This window comes from Schistocerca cancellata, chromosome 3, assembly GCF_023864275.1.
Source record: "Schistocerca cancellata isolate TAMUIC-IGC-003103 chromosome 3, iqSchCanc2.1, whole genome shotgun sequence".
NCBI lineage: Eukaryota > Metazoa > Arthropoda > Insecta > Orthoptera > Acrididae > Schistocerca > Schistocerca cancellata.
Window position 1 is genome coordinate 162,242,177 of NC_064628.1, and position 22,294 is coordinate 162,264,470.

General features: G+C 39.2%; 1 protein-coding gene across 5 annotated transcripts in view; it reads left to right on the top strand.

Annotated features, from left to right (window-relative positions):
- The window catches only part of LOC126174781 (axotactin), a 567,513-nt gene that overhangs the window by 350,487 nt on the left and 194,732 nt on the right, over positions 1–22,294 (top strand). For all 5 annotated transcript variants that reach the window (XR_007535484.1, XR_007535485.1, XM_049921127.1 and 2 more), the window contains exons 19-21: positions 14,000–14,173; positions 14,286–14,511; positions 16,981–17,228. Coding sequence is in view for 3 of the 5 variants with exons in the window: in XM_049921127.1 (XP_049777084.1) it covers positions 14,000–14,173; positions 14,286–14,511; positions 16,981–17,228 (648 nt within the window). In the remaining 2 variants the exon portion in view is untranslated. The remainder of the gene's footprint in view (positions 1–13,999; positions 14,174–14,285; positions 14,512–16,980; positions 17,229–22,294) is intronic.

A 22,294-nucleotide genomic window follows, 5' to 3' on the forward strand; every position in this document is an offset into this window, starting at 1 on the left:
GCACACACCAATGATTCAGTGTTGCAACATTCCCAAAGCATTCTTAGCACATAGCAGCATTTACTTATTTTTTTACTCATAAGTTCTAGATGCTTTTCCCATCTCAAGTGCTCATCCATCCATATACCGAGGAATGTTGTGTATGGAGCTTGTGCAGTAACATAGCTCTGTAACTCAGCTTTTACTCTTCTTCTAGCTTTACTTTTAATATTACTGAAATTCATCAATACCGTTATATCCTTATTTATGATCAAAGCATTATCGCTAAACCATTTTCCTGTCTCATTTTTTGTCCTAGAGACACTCTTCTGTAGATTATCCTCAGTGTATCCTTTTATAAAAATGCGAGTGTCGTCAGCAAACATCACCATTTCTGCAACTGTCAGATGGTTTGGCAAATCGTTTATGTACACCAAGAATAACAGAGGGCCTAACACGGAACCCTGGGGCACTCCATAGCTATAGCTAGGGTTTTTTTTTTTTTTTTTTTTTTTTTTTTTTTTTTTTTTTTTTAAAAAAGATCTGAAAGATACTCTTTGCCTTCATGACATATTTGTACTTCCTGTTGTCTGTCAGAGAGATAAGACTTGAACCATTTGAAGGCAAGTCCCCGGACCCCATAACATTCTAGTTTCATAAGCAATAAGTCATGGCTGATTAAATCAAACACTTTAGATAAATCTAACAATATTCCACAGCTTAATTCTTTCTTGTCCAAGGCATTTAGAACCATTTTCATGAATTGTGAGACTGCCATTTCTGTGGATCTGTTCTTTCTAAACCCATTTTGAGCTTTATTCAGTATTTTATTTTTATTCAGGAAGTCAGCTAGCCTTTCATACATTACTCTTTCAATTACTTTAGAGAAACCTGACAATAATGACACTGGCCTATAATTATTTATGTCAGCTGTGCTATCCTTTTTGTGAAGTGGCTTTATTATGGAGAGTTTTAGTTTTGATGGGAACACCCCTGTCCTGAAAGATGTATTAATAATGTCCGTTAGGTGAGTATCTATACTGGCAGAACTATGTTTGATTACCTTGTCTGGAATTCTGTCAGTACCACAAGACATTTTATATTTTAGTTTATTAATAACATTTGTAACTTCACATTCTGTTACTGGGTACAGAAACATTGTCTTTTCACAAGTTGCTACTTTTATGTTTTTGTTGCTTGAATTGCACAGACTTTTAATTAGGTTCATTGCAATGTTCACATAATGCTCATTGATTATATTTGCTACCTGTTGAGCATCTTCTATCACTTTACCCTCACTTTTAATTTTGAAATTATGGGTCTTGGTTTTACATTTTCCTATGCTATTGTTTATATCCTTCCAAATCGATTTTGATTTATTGCTTCCCTTATTAATGTATGAACCATTGATTAGCCTTTTTTTTGCCTGTAAACTTTTCTATGCACCCTTCTATATTTCCTATAGTATGGTTTTATTGTTGTATTTATTTTAGCATGTTTGCTTAGGTTTCTAAGGGTGGTTGCTGGTTTTTTAATCCCTTGTGTTACCCATGTGTTCTGTCTTCTCACTGACTTTAATTCTTTTTAAAGGGAATGCTACATTGTAGCAATATTTATAATCAGTGATAAAATTGTCTTACTTTTTGTCTCATCATCATTTTGTTTTATGCCCCACTGCACCCTTTTTAGCATACTATTAAATACCCTTATGTTGTTTGCATTAATAAGTCTTCTTTGAACATATTTTTCAGTGACTGTGTATTTCTTATTGTTCTCATTCCTTATCATCATATTTTTAAAGCCATATGGCCAGAAAAGCCTGTATCTGTTACCTCAACATTGCACTCACAGCTTTGTTTGTTGGTAAATATCTGATCAAGTGTTGTTTCAGACCCATCCCCATACCTGGTAATTTCCTGCACTGTAAGTTGCATGTTGTATGTGTTAAACAGATTTAATAATTTTACCTTGTTCTTATTACTTTTGTTAAAATTAAGTTAAAGTCACCAAGAACTATTGTGCATTTTGACATGCCTCTCAATTCATTTGAAAGATCATCTATGTGATATAAGAATTGGGTAAAGTCATCTGATGGGGACATATAGATGCAAGCAATGATAGTTTGATAGTCTGTAAGTTCTCAAATACAACATTCAAAATCTTTTTCTGTGCACTTCACCTTGCTAAGTTTTACCTCCTTAGATTTAACATTACTTATAAATAGATGCATACACCTCCACATTTATAAGTTTCCCTGCAAAAGCTACTGATTAAATCACAGTCTGGTATATTTGCTGCACAAATCTGAGTGTCCCAAAGCCAGTGCTCACTGATACACAGCACAGAAACCTCCTTAAGATTGCAGTTTAAAATTACTTCCAGCTCATACATTTTGTTGCCTAGGCCTTGTACTTTCTGATACAGCAATGTCAAGCCACCTAGATTTGGTGCACTGCTCACCTTAGTGTCCCCTTCAGGTTTTGACCAAGTCTGACACATTTCAGGCTTGGTCAGCCTTATATGTTTCCCTGATATGGTTCTGAGTTTTGAGACATATCTTCCAAATTTCTGATAAAAGATAATTTGTTATTTACCATACTAAGTGTTTTTTGGTCCAGCAGTGTCTTTCCTGTTACACTTAGGCCTTGACCATGTCTTGTATGACAAGTTCTCGAGCAGTTAAAATTGTCAGAGGGTTCATGGTTACAACTGATACATTCCTTAATATCTAAAAGCATTACATTTTTAAATTGTTTGCAAATTGTTTCAAAATATTTGTTAGTTTTGGTTATTTCTCTGTTTACACATGATGTTTCAATTAAATCGTAATGATGAGATGTTTTAAATAATATAACATTTGTGTTTGTTAACCTGCCCAGTGTAGTCTTCAGAGCTGTTGTTGCTGCAGCTGTTTCATTAGGGTACACATCATTGGAACCACCTATAAGAACTGCAAAGTCACTCCTCGACAAATTACTGCAATCTTCAGTCTTGGTGAGGATCTGGTTGAATCTTGCTCCAGGTTTCATTATGCCTTCAATTTAAATGTTTTTTTGAGTTGTCAGGATCTTCATTTTTGTAGCCATCCCTCTTCCAAAACCACCAGAATAGATTCTGATGTGTGTTGTTTTTTCTCTTCATATTTCTTGACTCTGTGCTCCATCTTGTTCTTTATCTGTTGCATTTGATACATTGTTTGTTTTATTCAATTTCAAAACAGGCACAATCAAATCTGTGTTGCTGCAAAATTTTTTGCTGTGTTTCTTTTTTGATGATTTAAACACATCTGCGATTTTTGTGCCACAATCCATGTTGTTCTGCTTTGTGTGTTTGGCTTCAGATTTGATTTTGTGAAGTTATTGGACATGACGCTTCACCACTGAACATGGAGGCTGGAGGCTTGCCTACTCTGTAAAGTAGTATGGGCAGCGATATGGCAGATCTAACAACAGAATGTAATGCTGGTATGGTTATAAGTGTTTCAGAGCACACCACTTCAAGCACATTCTTGATCATGGGGCTCCACTGCAGATGACCTCTCTGTGTTCCCATGTTGGCTGAACAATACTGGTCTGTATATATTGTTGTCCAGGTGAATGGCTGCTTGAAACATTTACTGCACCTTGGATACTCTCTAGTGGGGGCAGTGTTACAGAACCTGTAGTAGTAATCAAAGGCACCATGACACTTGAATACTACCTGGATATAATTGCAGACCACCTGCATCCCTTCATGCTTAATATGTTCCCTAAAAGCAGTGGCATCTTTCAGCAGGATAACTGTCTGTCACAGTGCCAGAATAGTGCTACTATGGTTTGAGAACCATTCATGTTTTTGGCACCAAATTCACTTTACCTTAACCCAGTGGAACACATCTGACAAGCTATTGGGTGCCAGCTACTTGTTCACAAACCACTGACACATAATTTACAGGTATGTAGCCATCTGGTGTCACATACCTCGGGAAATCTACCAAAGACTTGTGAAATCCATGCTGTGCAGAATCACTGCTGTACTGCATTACAAAGTGAACAAACACACTATTAAGCAGGTGTCGTAATGTTTTGGCTCATTTGGGTATTCACTTCCAAGGTAAATAGTTCTCTGTTAGCCCTTGGAAGCTTTGAACTACTTATTTTTAAATACATCACTGTTTATTCTAAATTTGAGAAGAAAAGGTAACAAATAACTCACCAAATACTTGAATCACCAAGTCATAGATAGGCACCTACAATCCTCTGAATATTCCCAAGAATCAGCTGCAAAGGATCATCTCCTCATCACTTGATATTGTCCTAGGTGGAAATAACTTAACCATATCCTCCCTGCTTACTTATCATGCCCAGAAAGGAGGAACATCCTAACCACAACCCTTCCCACCCCTTCCAAAGTGGTATTCTGCTACTAACATTTCTATATAATGTCCTAATCCAACCTTACGCCACACTTTGTAATACGAGCCGTATCACTATGGAATAAAAGTACAAGACCTGTGTGATACAAACAGCCAGAATGTCCTAATCCAGTCCATAAATAGATTTAACCTATCCTCTAAGATATACACTTAATGATGCATCAATCATTGAAGATGATCTGAAAGTTATATTATTCTTTGTAGAATCAACTTTGCCAAGACTGCTAGTATGTCTTTTTGTTACTATTACTGGTTTCAACAGATCTACGCTGTCATCATCGGTTCTTACCAGGTCTGTCAAAGCCTGTGATAATAATAAAAAGAATTATTAGCAATCTTGGCAAACTTGGTTTTTCATGAATAATATAACTTTCAGATTACCCCAATGATTGATGCTATGTGAAACATAAATTACATCTAATAATGTTACAATATCTGATGGTGATGGAGTAGATCTGTCAAAACTGGTAATAGTAGTAAAAAGAATTACCAGCAGTCTTGGCAAACCTGATTCTTCAAGAATAATACATCCTGTAAGAGTTAAGGCCACTTGTGAAAGCAGCCATATCATATACCAGCCCTGCTGTAATCTCTGCATCTCAATTTATGTGGGCATGATCAGTGGCATGCAGTCCGCCTGACAGAATGGCCACCACTAAACTGAAGACAAAAGCAGAGTTGACCACCCTATGACAGAATATGCTCGACTTCAGTGGCTGCTTCACAGTGTGTGGCATCTGGATCCCTGCCTCAAATACCAACTTCCGTTAATGACATATACAGGAATTGTCCTGGCAAAATATCCCTCCATCATGTAATCCTTCTGGTCAATCTCCTACAGCCCCTTATAGCTAATCCACTTTACCTGCTTTGGTACTCTCGATAGCTGACACTTCTTCTCTCAATTGTTAGCAAGCTGAAATCTGTTAGTGACAAAAAGGATTGTTGTAATGAATAGTACTAATGATGTAGCACACACAGTATTAAATGTTGGAAATCAGTCACTTTTACTTCCACTTGTGGCATGTTTGCGAGCAATGACCAGTTAAGTTTTCACAATTCTCTGTTGAATGCAGGTAAGGGAAAACTACATACTGCAGTTTGTTACAGTTCTTGCTATCAAATTTTTGTCCAGTAAACACACTCTTGATGAAATAATTAAAAATATTTCAGTGGCAAAGGCAGTCAACTTAAATATCACAAGCACAGTCACAATGTTGAGGGGCGTAATTATTTCACCAGAATAATACAATGTTTTTTAGGCTGGACGAAAAACATCACAATTAAATATGACTGCACAGTGAAAAATTTTTGACACAAATGAACACTGTCTCTAGCAGAATGACTACAGCAGACCTTCCCACAGCAAACTGACATTGTTATTGTGTCTGTAATTATGGTCACAGCCTCTTTCAGTGTAGGTATTATATGTTTTGTATCTGAAGCTGGAATCTAACATGAATCAACATCATGATGTTATCTGATTACATGCAGTAGATGAGTGGTACTTTTGGGGGGGGGGGGGGGTTTAAAGACAAGCGTAAAAATATGATATGATTTCTGAAACTACTTAAAGTTTTGTAAATTAACTAGTTAGATGTTGCTATTTTGTATGTATTATTAGTCTTTGCTGATATGTGGTTCATGAAAAATGTTGAAGGTTAGTAAATTATATAAGTGTATGGAGCACTGTCTTGCTTACAGGATAGAAATCCACTACTTATGAGAATGGCATGCATCTTGAAAATAATCTTTTATAGTTATAAATCATTTAAGTCTTAATTAGTGATTGGCGTTATTTGATTTAGAAAAAAATATAATAACAAAATTACAGTGTCAAAGCACACAATCTTGTAATCATTAAGGCAAAATGGGCCATCAAAATTATGAGTTTCTGGACTTTCAATGTCAGTTATCTTTGGAGTTAATTAGTTTCAAGTAATTTAAAATATATTTCCAGAAAGAATGAAATACCTACTTTCGAATGAATTGTAATAGGTCATTTTATTGTGTAGTAGCTCAACATGTCTCCCCATTACTTACTATTACCAAAATTTCTGTTAGCCTTAACTTCTAGTGAAACTAATTGTATCATTGCAATCAGGAGGATAAATATAACCATTTGAACTACATATTTAAATCAAATTTTTGACAAAAATCAAACAATGGAAAATCCAGGATGGAACGTAACAATAGAGGAAAAGTTGTTAGTCACCATATAGCAGAGATGCTGAGTCGCAGATAGGCACAACAAAAAGACTCTCACAATTAAAGCTTTCAGCCATTAAGGCCTTCATTGATCACACACACACACACACACACACACACACACACACACACACACAAATGCAACTCTCACACATGACTGCAGTCTCAGGCAACTAGAACCACACTGCAACCACCACTGCAGTGTGGTTTCAGTAGGCTGAGACCACAGTCATGTGTGTGAGTTGCATTTGCATGACTCTGACTGTGTGTGTGTGTGTGTGTATTGTTGATGAAGGCCTTAATGGCTGAAAGCTTTAATTGTTAGAGTTTCTTTGTTGTGCCTATTTGGACTCAGCATCTCTGCTATATGGTGAACTTTCGACAAATAACACTTTGACATGTTCAGCTACATATTGCTTGTGCAGTTGCATTAGATATAGAATGAAAATGTGAAAAAAATTGGTTATTCATAGTTGCTATGTTTCACCTAGCCCCACACTGATGTACCCCTTGACCGTACCTTCACTCATCCTATACTCACTCTGTCCACTGCACACATTACCCTGTGACTGCAGCCAAAATGAGTTCACCAGTGCCACATTGATGTCACTTGTGCCTGGTGCATCTCCCTTACAATTGTCAGTCGCCTTCCCAAATCCTCCCATCTGCTCCCCACCTCATTTCTCAATTTTCTCACTGCACGCGACCTCTCACTCTAATTGAGCTTCATTGCTGATACAATATAGGCAACTTGGACAGTGTGGCCATATAGGTTGTGGTTAAAGACTAGAACATAGTTACAGGATATACTCAGGTAAACCAGCTGCAAACTAAACATCATTTATCAATAACTGTCACAATTACTTTTTTGTCTGTTTTAAGCATATTGAAAACTGAAAAACTCGTTCATCAGATGCAATTCACATTTCTGGATTATTTTCAGGGTTAGTACTGTAAACATTATGACTAGGCAACACATCTTTTGATAATAATAGACACAAAAAATGTTTTTTCTTAAGAATGCTGCCATTTGCAGAGTAAGGGAACATAATATTGAATAGATAACAACTCTGCCTTGTTTGCAAAACATGAACAACCATGGAGAGACTTCATAAGCTATGAGTGTCATAATGTTCCAAATCAAGAATGACCAAACACTTAGGCTCAAAAAGCAGTGGAGAAAATGACACTAGCGAAAGTGTTCAGTGCAAGTTTGATTCCAACTTCTGCTAACATGAAAGGAGAAGCAGTTGTCACCAGAATGTGGAACAGGAACCACAAAACTTTGACAATAATATCTAGAATATTTCCCCTTAACCAAAACTGTCATTCAGTCTATAAATACACAAAGAATGACAAGTATCATGTACTCATAATGATTACAGTATAACTACTGTAGATGCCCCGTGAATTAAAGTGAAAAATGCCTATGCTGAACAGCTTTCTATCTTGCAGTATGCTGAAGGTAGAGAGAGCCCAAAATAATGATAGGTTCACAAAGCCAAGCATTGTTACAGGTTTGAAGTGAATTTTCATCCACAAAGGAATTTTATTGATGGTTGTTAAATAAGGAGAGTGAAAGATAAACATTTGAGGGTATAAGATCAGAACAACAAATGTGTGAGGGATGACTTCACAAATAAACTCCTGGGTAGTTTATTTGTGAAATCGGCAGGGTGTATAATCATGTAACAGCGTCTCTTGATGCAATGTTGTTGGTCATTTTTGTTACACTGCTACCAAAAGGTATCTCAGTTGTTGGTAGCAATCATCAGCAGCAATAGACACTCTTTGGTGGAGGAGTTCATAGTGTATAACATGTTTTCTGTGCAACCCGATGCAAAACATTATCCATTCCAATGACCTTTGCTTGAGTATGAGTTTTGTTAGGGCTCAGCCACTTATTTCTACTTAACAAATTAACATAAAGACATATTCACTCATTAGCAGTAACAATATTGCATGTCCTGTGAGATAACTGATGACATTCAAGAAAAACTGCGTAATTATCACTCACCTCTTTGATTTTTGTCGCTTTAAATGTGAGCACATATTAGTCCTGCACCTGGCTTCTGTACTTTGCCTGTTGAATGCAAATGTCATACAAAGGTTAAATGTTTAAAGTTTATCACAAATGTCAATTACCAAGACTTTCTGAATGTGGCAAGTCTTTCATTCCAGAATAATGTTTCCTGAAACTAGAAAATCCTTTTCAGAGATGACTTGACCCCACAATACAAATGTTTTGAGCTGCCTCTGTTGCTTTCATTCCTCTGTTTTATAACACTTAAACAATATTCATAAGATTCACATACACAAAATACAATATGTAGCTGAAAGACAGATACTAGTACTTCACATGACAATTGACAAATAAATTCATAGAAGTCTATAGACATTGTGTTATTGCACAGTGTTCCCTCAGTTCATTGAAGTTCTTTTTGCTCAGAAAATCAGATTACAGTAATAAACAGTGTTACCCTTGCCATTGCATTAGCAGACATATGCCCAAGGTGCACCATACTGTGTTCATCTGTTTAACCATGCCTGGCACCAGGGAATGGTTGGCCGATAATCAGAGGCCATTGACTGGTGGTTGCTGTAGGATGAGGAAACTCTAGAGCATAAACTATTCTGATATTGATGCAGCCACAAGCTCTTCAGTGGAAATGTTTCTGGAAGATTTTGCTATTACTGATGGGTTAGAAAGTGAAGCAAGTTATCTTTGAGATTGCATCACACTGTTACACTTAGGAGACAGATGAAATGCAGTTTAAAAAATAAAGGAAGGAGTGGACTCGAACTTGCATTATTGTACCTACATTGCATGGTTTTTACCACTAGACCACGAGCAGATAGAGCATTGTAATAGCCTGAACAGAAGACAATACTTCCTCCAGAAACTTCCACGTAACATAGTGTTGCCAAATCATGTGGATGGCCAGACTTAGAATTTGAGTGGGTGGCAGGTTTTATTGGTGTCTTAAGTGAATGACTTAGATTTAGGCTCTGCAATAGCAGCTATCAGCCAGGTTTTATGCCAAAGACTGTGTATGATCAAGTGGTTTAGGAAACTCATAGAAACACTAATGCTGGTGAAACTGTAAAGGCAATGAGGGAAAGTTTACCTGTTCAGTTCACTGATACTGCCTGAAAGAAGGGGGAACCTACAGTTTCAGTGAGCAACAATATTCTTGCCATGAAGTCGACTATAAGAGAAACATTCATCTCCTGTCAACTCTTCATGATAGATTGCTGTAGTATATGGACATACAAAGCTGTGAAAACCGAATGCTGAAAATAATAGACACATAAATTATAACTATGGAATTGGTCATGTTTATTTTAATCTGTGACCAGTTACAGATAAAAATGCTGAATTCATAAATCATCTAACATTTATTGAACCAAGAATGAAATAGGACGAAGTTCTCAAAGTTTCAACTCTATTTTTTGTTGTAGTTCTAAAAGAATGCCTTACCTGCCTGACATCTTGCACAAGAAGCTCATCTAAAGTGGAAAACATGCTAAGTTTTGACAGTTTCCAGTGGACATAGACCAAAGGAAACCACTCCCCCTAAAGGAGGTAATGCCTGTTAGAAGAGACAGCAATGTGAGGAATGCTGTTCTGGATGAGGCAAATGTAAAATTTCACTAAAGCAAATAAGTTTTTCATGGTATACAAAACATAGCTGAACTGTGTATGATAGTATCTAGTTGTATGTGAACAGGAATACCTTTATTTGCTATTTTGTGCTTAATGTTTATTGTCTCAGCCATAGGGCTTCCATAGCTATTGTTATCACTTTGATTACATGACAGCTCCAATTGCAAAAAATTGTATATTTACTTGCAACAATATGAAATGGGTAAAATGCTACTCACCACTTACAGGAGGGAGGCATACATATTGAAAAAAGACTGGTAGATATTATTAGCTATTAGGCTGTGCTGTTCATCATAATGTATATAAATCACACACATGTTCAAACACGCATAACTCACACGCACATGGTCACCATCATGTCTTGGCACTAAGGGCCCCCGGCATCTGCTTTTGATGTGAGCAACAATCTTGGCAGGAGTGGGTAGTAGGGGTACAGAAGAGCTGTGGAGCAAGGAGGTGAAGGGATAGCAGGATAGGGGTAGGAGAAGATGCTAGTGCTGCCAATGGGAATGTGCAGGGATGTGACAGGGATGGATAGTGGGCTGTTTGGAGGATCATCAGGAGGCTGCTCTAGGAGGGAGAAGATTGGGGGTAGAGGCAGCAAGTGGATGAGGGCGAGGAGAGAAGTAGAGGAGGTGAAAGGATTATGCAGGTGTGCTGGTGGGACAGAAGGCACATGTGGGGCTGGAATGGGAGCAAGGAAGAGTTTAGAGGTAGGTGGAGGACAGGGACCAGTGGAGGTTGAGGACAGGGGATTACAGAAATGAAAGATAGGTTGCAGGATGAGTTCCTACCTGTGCAATACAGGAAATCAGATGTTGATGGGAAGAATCCAGGTGTAGCAAGCTGTGAAGCAGTAAATGCTAAGCACATCTTGTTGAGCAATATTGTGGTGGCCATTCATGTAGGCAGATAGATTCTTAGTGGCCATGCCCACACGGAATGAGCACAGTGTTTGCAACTAAGTTGGTGGATAACATGACTGCTTTCACAAGTGGCCCTGGCTCTGATTGGGTAAGAGATGCCTGTGACAGGACTGGAGTACAGGGTGTCAATTATTGAACTGTACAAAATAAAATCATCATAACTTCTGAACAGTTTGTGTTAGGATGTTCAAACAGCACAGTTGGCCACAGGGCATGATGGGAATAGTATGGTTTGGTTTAGCAATGTAGCCCATTTTCATTTGGATGGGTTCATCAATAAGCAAAATTGGCTTGTTGGGGGGACTGAGAATCCACATTTCATGATCGAGAAATATAATCACTCTCAGTCGGTGACTGTGTGGTGTGGAATCTCCAGTCACAAAATAACTGGTGCAATATTCCTTGACAGCACGGTGACTACCGAATGGTACATGGAGGTTTTGGAAGATGATTTTATCACCATTATCCAAAGTCAACCTGATTTCAACAAGATGTGGTTGATGCAAGACCGAGCTCGATGCCATCATGATGTCATGGAGGAGCACTTCCGGGACTGCATTCTGGCACTGTGGTACCCAGAGGCCACTGGCATGGGCATCGAGTGACAGCCATATTCTCTGGATCTGAACACATGTGACTGTTTTTTGTGAGCTATATTAAAGACAAGGTGTACAGCAATAACTCTAAAACCATTGTTGAGCTGAAAACAATCATTCAGGAGGTCATCGACAGCATCAATGTTCCAACACTTCAGCGGGTCATGCAGAATTTCACATTTGTCTGCACCACATTATCGCCAACGATGGTGGGCATATTGAACATGTCACAATCTAAATCCAAATATCTGTAGCAACATTTACATGTTAAATTCAGTGTGTGCACACCGTAGTTTGTAACTAATTTACATTATTTTCATGTAGTTGAATAATTGTCACCCTGTATTTGGTAGTGTGAGAATCTATGCACAAAGTCCTGCATCTAGATCTATTCCAGGGATACGACCCCTGGAGCAACGGGTTGGGAGCAAGGGTGGAATAGGAACAGACAAGAATATTGTGTAGGTTTACCTGGACATTACACGGCCATTATCAAGTGTGCAGTCACATCCGGAGCTGTGTGTCAGTTATGAGGGAACAAATGAATGCTGAGGAACTCCCTTCAGTGTATAAGACAATGTTTAAGAAAATCTTTCTTTTACTAACTTTTGATCTGTGTGCCTGGCTGTGGTCAGCAGACTTGAGCTTCCAGTAACCTGACATTGGACATATAGCTCCTAGAAATCTTTGCCTCACAGAAATTAAGATTGATTAAAACCCTTATGCCTAAAGTTTACTCCAAACTGCAATAAGAAGACCAGGTATTTGTATAATGGGTTTATTAACCAAAAGTTGGTGCCAGCTAATCTTGCTTTGGCATGGTCACCTAAGTGACTTAAAGTGTCATTGATTATTTTTCAATACTAGCTCATAACAAATGTCTCTGAATTATCTTCTTCTATAGTTGGGGCCCTTCTGGTCACAGTTCTACAGCAGCCTGAAACCAGGGAGCTGCAAAATGCAACACCTACCTGTCACTGCTATCTTGGCCACATGCCCTTGTTACTCCGACAAGCAGGGCCCTTTGAAACATCATCCAAACAAACTACCAACAGTAACTGTTCTGATATAAAATAATCCTACAGTTAGTTACTCAAACTAACTCTGAACACTAATGCTTCAATACTCATAAGCTGAAAATACGGCTCCTGTTAAGACTGAGCAGTAGATAATAGTCTAGGGGCTGAAACTGGTTACATAAGTGTTATCATTTTTATGAAACAGGAGATTCCATTTAATAAAATTCAGTATATTTATTTACTCATAATTTGCACAAAATTGTGTGTACATCAGCAATGAGCTGGATCAGTCAGAAGTATCATGCAAAATTTAATTCATAAAAATCATAACTGAAAAGTTTAAGCTGTTTAAATAATTGAAGTCAATGTTTCCCACCTTTGTAACATCGCGCAACAGTTCTATACTTGTTTTTTGCATCAGGAACTACCTTTTCAGTGTACTGTATTAATTAAAAATTCTATAAGGCCTCTTATTCCTGACCAGTTCTTTAGTAGTGCAATGGTATGCATCAATCTGTTTATGACTGAGATATACAAAGTGTAAGTGCTGCAAATAATGTTATAAGTCTTGCAAGGAAAATTCGCATTCAGATTACCAGTATGTGATTTTTGTTCATAAATATGAATTTATTGTACCAAGTAGCAGTGGAAGAATCCATTAGTACGTAGCAAACTATATTTCCAAAATACAGTTTCTTTTCAGCTGATCTGAATATAAAACATATATGGTATAAACATTTTAGATATTTGAGCAAAATTTTTCATCTCAACTGCTTTACATTGCACATATTAACTGTCCATTTTATAAAAATACATTTTTCATTAATGGCATTATTATAGGAAAGTAATTCTTTAGTAAGTTCATATTGATTCTTAACAAATTAAAGTATTGATACCCCCTAAAATATGAATGAGATAAAAGCATTGAGAAATATGATGTATCTGTGTCTTATGTATGTTTTATGACTCTTTCTTCATCACTTTGTTGTGCTATGAGATAAAAACGTTTTTTTAGACGACATTGCCTTTCAACAAACAGATGGTTGACAGTTTGGGAAGTCCACAGTTTTGTGCTTGACTTCATGTCAGTAGTTAACAATTTCACATTTATAACATGAAACATTACTACCATGTACACTGTCTCAAAAATTATGGTTGCTTCTCTAAATGTATTCCTTTGTACATTTCAGATACTCAAAAATATGTAGTAACTTTTACATCAAGTCAATCATACATTGAAGTACCTGGATGGAGGAAGGGTGATATTTCATTTAGCTTCCGAACTACAGGAGAAAAGGCTATACTACTGTACCAGCCACCAATAAGACCAAATCATCCCTCCTTCATGGTTGCACTGACAGATGGTAAGCAAAATATCAAAGCTGTTATGGTGCTATTTCTCTGTAAGAAGCGAATGAAAGAGTATAACATTTTGCAGCTGTTAGTCACAGTTTTCAATATTTCTTTCGTTTGCAGATTTCACTTTGACATTTAATTTCACACTCAATAATGGAAGTTCCAAAGTAATGGAAATAAAATCAGGCAGAAAACTAAATGGAGGAGAGTGGCAGAAAATTTGGATTGACTATAATGAACATCATGTTCGATTCATGATCAATACAGAGACAAAAATGGTGGATCTTGCACCAGATGAAGAATTTGGGCCCTTTGAAGGAAGTATGTTTATAGGAGGAGCACCAGAGTAAGTTTTCAAGACTTTTTAAGTATAAATAAGTTTAATATCTTCATTATAATTTTGTGTCACAGGATCTCTTCAACTCTTTTCTCAATTTAAGTTTACTTATTGGACAAAAAGTAATTTTTCATTATTGCAAATTTAAAATTTCTTAAATCCCATAAAGTTAAGTTGAAAGCAGCAGTTAGAGCTAAAATTACATGAAATATTGTTCTTCTGTTTTATAAATGTTGAAAGAATTACTGTAATAGTTTTAATGGTAACTAGGCTCTGGTCCACAATTCCAAGAGAGCTTCAACAATGTTCAACCATTAGGAATGGTGGAAAGCCATCATTTTTTGTTTTCAGTAAAGTATTAAACACTATCAGCAAGTAGATTGCAATGGAAATCTTTTTTTATTATTTAAACAAATTTTTAAATGTGAATCACCAATTAGCAATCACAACATATTTAATTCTTTACATCAAAAGATGTTCAGATTATTCGGATTACTCACAATTTTTGAATGTACACATTGCTGAGTATTTAAATTGGAAGAAAAACAAACACTTTGTAGATTTCAAATCAGTTCAGCCACTTTTGCACTTTGTGTTGCTGCAGACATTGGAGAGAAACAAAGAAAGAAGCCAACATACTATTACTTTGCTTATTTTCATTTAGTAGTGTCATGGGGAACAGCAACCAGAGAATCTTATATTTAAGAAAGAAACTCTTCATTCCATGAAAGCATGCAATAACAAAAATATTTGGTGCTCACCCTCAATCATGTGGTAGACTATTGTTTAAAGTGTTAGATATTTTAAGGACAGTCTCATAGTAGATAACATAAGAAGAAAAAATTGGCCGTCATTATTCTCCATGCAAACTGACTTTAGTTCAGAAATGGGTAAATAATGCTGCTATAGTAATCTTTGATAACATACCCTATGATATTAAATACCTGACATAGAAAACCTAAATTTAAAAGTAAGCTGGGAAGTACATTCCATTCTATTGAAGAATTTTTGTTTGGAATCTTTAAACTTCTTTAGTGTAAAAGTGTTGCATTCTTACTTGTGTTTGTTAAACTAAATATTGTTTTCTTTTATGTGTACCCCCATGTAAATTGCCAGTATGCACCCATATTTAAATTTCGGTAAGTTAATATTCTGTAAACTGAGTCAACCATCTTCATTATGGTGTATTGTACAAATGTGGAACATGTAACTAATTAAATAAGTAATTGTATCAAAAGGAAAATTCAGTTGAGAAAACTACAAAATTATGAGACAGAATTGACAAATGATTAGTTCTGCCGACACAGACATATAAAAGTGCGTAATAGTATTGTGGCATTAGGACCTATTACCATATTTGCCAGTATACAAGACACACCAGCATAAAAGATGCCCCCCCCCCCCCACTTTTTAAGACCCTTTTTTATATCTAGACAATATAAGCAAGAAAGACTGCTTACCTTTTAATATTTTTCCTCAAAATCCGTCCTCAGAGTTGGAGGAAGGAATATGTGAAGCCACCATGTCAGGATCTAAATCCTCGTGCAGTAAATTATCCTCTATAACATCCAGTGCATTACTGATTCCATACTTCTTAAATGATTGAATCACTCTTTCAGTTTTTATAGAGTCCTATGAAGCTTTGACCCACTCACAAATTTGAGAAATTCTATCTCTCTTCCTCCTTCCTGATGATATAATTTCAAAATCTGTAGATTACATCCATCTGCTCCACTCCTCCTCCATATGTCCCTTGAATGGTCTGTTGATACATACATCTAAAAGTTGAAATAAATGAGTTAGCCCTCCAGGAATTACAGCTATCTGAGTCTTCAATTCATTCAGTCTATTTTTAACATCCATTCAATGAGAACGAAACTGATCTCATACTAAAAGAGCAGGCCTCTTCAGTAGGCTTCCAGGTTGCCTAGACCAAATTTTATCTGTCCACAACCGTATTCCTCCTCCATTCATCCCGCCTTTATTGTGTACATGAACAAATACTCTTTGGCATTGTTCCATAGAAACATGACCACATGACCACAGTCTCTGGCTGCTGAGGCCAGAGACTGTGGTCATGTGTGTGTGTGTGTGTGTGTGTGTGTGTGTGTGTCTGTGTGTCTGTGTGTGTGTGTGTGTGTGTGTGTGTGTGTGTGTGTGTGTGTTTGTTTGTTTGTTTGTTTGTTTGTTTGTGTGTGTGTGTGTGTGTGTGTGTGTGTGTGTGTGTGTGTGTGTGTGTTTGTGTGTGTGTGTGTGTGTGTGTGTGTGTGTGTGTGTGTGTGTGTGTGCATGTGTGCGTTTTGTCTATTACCGACAAAGGTCTTGTTGGCCAAAAGCTCACTTTCTGATAGTCTTTTTCTTATGCCTATCTGCGACTCAGCATCATCACTATATGGTGAGTAGCAACTATCCTTTTTATAATATTGTTACATTCCACACAGGACTTCCCATTTAAAAAAGTATTTTCTTCATTTTTAGAGACCTTTTGAAAATGAGCACTGTCAAGCAAGGCCTCATAGGATGCTTCCGAGGCTTAGTCGTCAATGGTGAAGTTCTGGATATATATTCCTACATGAGTGTCCATTTGTCTGAAATAATAAAAGACTGTAAGCCATCTTGTGTTCCAAATCCATGCAAGAATGGTGCACAATGTAAGGAGCTTTGGAGTACATTTCAATGCATCTGTGAAAATCCTTGGGCTCATCGTGGTCCTCTGTGTGAAACTAGTAAGTACCCTAGGGAAAATGATTACAATGCTTCAATTTGAACTCTCAAAACATTATGAAACAATTTGCTATTTTCTGTTGATATTGATAACTGTGTGATACCATAATAGTATACAACTAATTTTTCATCAGTGTATACTTTTGAGTGCATGCACCTGTGCCCCCCCCCCCCCCCCCCCACACACACACACACACACATTCACTCTCCCAGCCCAGTGCTTCTCTCACCGTGCAGTTAATGTGACCATGACTGTTATAGGATGCCATGTTCTTGCGCATCACAATAAGTAGAAAGTAGTTCATGTGCTTACGGAAAGCCGAGATAGAAGTACAGAGAAAGAAATAGATGGGCAGTGTGAGTGTAGAATGTAAATTATGTCATACAATATTTCATTCCAGAATGAAAGGAAACGATGTGGAAAAATTACCAAGGTAACACACAATTGTGAATGTAATATAAGCAGTGAAATGAGTAAACCCATTCACTTATCAGACAGAGAAGAGATTCATCTTCTTTTATGTTCCTTCTTATCAACTACTCAAAGACATGTCTGCTTGTGTCTGTGTATATGCGAATGGATATGTGTGTGTGTGTGTGCGCGAGTGTGTACCTGTCCTTTTTTCACCCTAAGGTAAGTCTTTCCGCTCCCGGGATTGGAATGACTCCTTACCCTCTCCCTTAAAATCCACATCCTTTCGTCCTTCACTCTCCTTCCCTCTTTCCTGACGAAGCAACCGTTTGTTGCAAAAGTTTGAAATTCAAGCTTTTGCTACAAACGGTTGCTTCATCAGGGAAAAGGAAAGGAGAGGGAAAGACGAAAGGATGTGGGTTTTAAGGGAGAGGGTAAGGAGTCATTCCAATCCCGGGAGCAGAAAGACTTACCTGAGGGGGAAAAAAAGGACAGGTATACGCTCGCACACACATACATATCGATCCTCACATACACAGACACAAGCAGTCATATATATATATATATATATGGTTATAATAGAAGGAAACATTCCACGAAGGAAAAATATACCTAAAAACAAAGATGATGTGACTTACCAAATGAAAGTGCTGGCAGGTCGACAGACACACAAACGAACACAAACATACACACAAAATTCAAGCTTTCGCAACAAACTGTTGCCTCATCAGGAAAGAGGGAAGGAGAGGGAAAGACGAAAGGATGTGGGTTTTAAGGGAGAGGGTAAGGAGTCATTCCAGTCCCGGGAGCGGAAAGACTTACCTTAGGGGGAAAAAAGGACGGGTATACACTCGCACACACACACATATCCATCCACACATATACAGACACAAGCAGACATATTTAAAGACAAAGAGTTTGGGCAGAGATGTCAGTCGAGGCAGAAGTGCAGAGGCAAAGATGTTGTTGAATGACAGGTGAGGTATGAGTGGCGGCAACTTGAAATTAGCGGAGATTGAGGCCTGGTAGATAACGGGAAGAGAGGATATATTGAAGAGCAAGTTCCCATCTCCGGAGTTCGGATAGGTTGGTGTTAGTAGGAAGTATCCAGATAACCCGGACGGTGTAACACTGCGCCAAGATCTGCTGGTCATGCACCAAGGCATGTTTAGCCACAGGGTGATCCTCATTACCAACAAACACTGTCTGCCTGTGTCTGTTCATGTGAATGGACAGTTTGTTGCTGGTCATTCCCACATAGAACACTTCACAGTGTAGGCAGGTCAGTTGGTAGATCACATGGGTGCTTTCACACGTGGCTCTGCCTTTGATCGTGTACACCTTCCGGGTTACAGGACTGGAGTAGGTGGTGGTGGGAGGGTGCATGGGACAGGTTTTACACCGGGGGCGGTTACAAGGGTAGGAGCCAGAGGGTAGGGAAGGTGGTTTGGGGATTTCATAGGGATGAACTAAGAGGTTACGAAGGTTAGGTGGACGGCTGAAAGACACTCTTGGTGGAGTGGGGAGGATTTCATGAAGGATGGATCTCATTTCAGGGCAGGATTTGAGGAAGTTGTATCCCTGCTGGAGGGCCACATTCAGAATCTGGTCCAGTCCCGGAAAGTATCCTGTCACAAGTGGGGCACTTTTGTGGTTCTTCTGTGGGAGGTTCTGGGTTTGAGAGGATGAGGAAGTGGCTCTGGTTATTTGCTTCTGTACCAGGTCGGGAGGGTAGTTGTGGGATGCGAAAGCTGTTGTCAGGTTGTTGGTGTAATGCTTCAGGGATTCCGGACTGGAGCAGATTCGTTTGCCACGAAGACCTAGGCTGTAGGGAAGGGACCGTTTGATGTGGAATGGGTGGCAGCTGTCGTAATGGAGGTACTGTTGCTTGTTGGTAGGTTTGATGTGGACGGACGTGTGAAGCTGGCCATTGGACAGGTGAAGGTCAACATCAAGGAAAGTGGCATGGGATTTGGAGTAGGACCAGGTGAATCTGATGGAACCAAAGGAGTTGAGGTTGGAGAGGAAATTCTGGAGTTCTTCTTCACTGTGAGTCCAGATCATGAAGATGTCATCAATAAATCTGTACCAAACTTTGGGTTGGCAGGCCTGGCTAACCAAGAAGGCTTCCTCTAAGCGACCCATGAATAGGTTGGCGTACGAGGGGGCCATCCTGGTACCCATGGCTGTTCCCTTTAATTGTTGGTATGTCTGGTTTTCAAAAGTGAAGAAGTTGTGGGTCAGGATGAAGCTGGCTAAGGTAATGAGGAAAGAGGTTTTAGGTAGGGTGGCAGGTGATCGGCGTGAAAGGAAGTGCTCCATCCCAGCGAGGCCCTGGACGTGTGGGATATTTGTGTATAAGGAAGTGGCATCAATGGTTACAAGGATGGTTTCTGGGGGTAACGGATTGGGTAAGGATTCCAGGCGTTCGAGAAAGTGGTTGGTGTCTTAGATGAAGGATGGGAGACTGCATGTAATGGGTTGAAGGCGTTGATCTACGTAGGCAGAGATACGTTCTGTGGGGGCTTGGTAACCAGCTACAATGGGGCGGCCGGGATGATTGGGTTTGTGAATTTTAGGAAGAAGGTAGAAGGTAGGGGTGCGGGGTGTTGGTGGGGTCAGGAGGTTGATGGAGTCAGGTGAAAGGTTTTGTAGGGGGCCTAAGGTTCTGAGGATTCCTTGAAGCTCTGCCTGGACATCAGGAATGGGATTACCTTGGCAAACTTTGTATGTGGTGTTGTCTGAAAGCTGACGCAGTCCCTCAGCCACATACTCCCGACGATCAAGTACCACGGTCGTGGAACCCTTGTCCGCCAGAAGAATGACGATGGACCGGTCAGCCTTCAGATCACGGATAGCCTGGGCTTCAGCAGTGGTAATGTTGGGAGTAGGATTAAGGTTTTTTAAGAAGGATTGAGAGGCAAGGCTGGAAGTCAGAAATTCCTGGAAGGTTTGGAGAGGGTGATTTTGAGGAAGAGGAGGTGGGTCCCGCTGTGACGGAGGACGGAACTGTTCCAGGCAGGGTTCAATTTGGATAGTGTCTTGGGGAGTTGGATCATTAGGGGTAGGATTAGGATCATTTTTCTTCGTGGCAAAGTGATACTTCCAGCAGAGGGTACGAGTGTAGGACAGTAAATCTTTGATGAGGGCTGTTTGGTTGAATCTGGGAGTGGGGCTGAAGGTGAGGCCTTTGGATAGGACAGAGGTTTCGGATTGGGAGAGAGGTTTGGAGGAAAGGTTAACTACTGAATTAGGGTGTTGTGGTGCCAGATTGTGTTGATCGGAATTTTGAGGTTTTGGAGGGAGTGGAGCTGGAAGTGGGAGATTGAGTAGATGGGAGAGACTGGGTTTGTGTGCAATGAGAGGTGGTTGAGGTTTGCTGCAAAGGTTGTGAAGGGTGAGTGAGTTGCCTTTCCGGAGCATCTTGGCGCAGTGTTACACCGTCCGGGTTATCTGGATACTTCCTACTAACACCAACCTATCCAAACTCTGGAGATGGGAACTTGCTCTTCAATATATCCTCTCTTCCCGTTATCCACCAGGCCTCAATCTCCGCTAATTTCAAGTTGCCGCCACTCATACCTCACCTGTCATTCAACAACATCTTTGCCTCTGCACTTCTGCCTCGACTGACATCTCTGCCCAAACTCTTTGTCTTTAAATATGTCTGCTTGTGTCTGTGTATGTGTGGATGGATATGTGTGTGTGTGCGAGTGTATACCCGTCCTTTTTTCCCCCTAAGGTAAGTCTTTCCGCTCCCGGGACTGGAATGACTCCTTACCCTCTCCCTTAAAACCCACATCCTTTCGTCTTTCCCTCTCCTTCCCTCTTTCCTGATGAGGCAACAGTTTGTTGCGAAAGCTTGAATTTTTTGTGTATGTTTGTGTTCGTTTGTGTGTCTGTCGACCTGCCAGCACTTTCATTTGGTAAGTGACATCATCTTTGTTTTTAGGTATATTTTTCCTTCGTGGAATGTTTCCTTCTATTATATATATATATAAAAAGAAAGATGATGAGACTTACCAAACAAAAGCGCTGGCAGGTCGATAGACACACACACACACACACACACACACACACACACACACACACACACAAAAAAAAAAAAAAAAAAAACATACACACAAAATTCTAGCTTTCGCAACCAACGGTTGCCTCGTCAGGAAAGAGGCAGTTTCCTTCCCTCTTTCCTGACGAGGCAACCGTTGGTTGCGAAAGCTAGTATTTTGTGTGTATGTTTGTGGTTTTTTTTTTTTTTTTTTTTGGTAAGTCTCATCATCTTTCTTTTTAGATATATTTTTCCCACGTGGAATGTTTCCCTCTATTTTATATATATATATATATATAAGAAAAAGAACACATTGACACCAGTGTGTCAGAACCACCATACTTGCTCCGGACACTGCGAGAGGGCTGTACAAGCAATGATCACACACACGGCACAGCGGACACACCAGGAACCGCGGTGTTGGCCGTCGAATGGCGCTAGCTGCGCAGCATTTGTGCACCGCCGCCGTCAGTGTCAGCCAGTTTGCCGTGGCATACGGAGCTCCATCGCAGTCTTTAACACTGGTAGCATGCCGCGACAGCGTGGACGTGAACCGTATGTGCAGTTGACGGACTTTGAGCGAGGGCGTATAGTGGGCATGCGGGAGG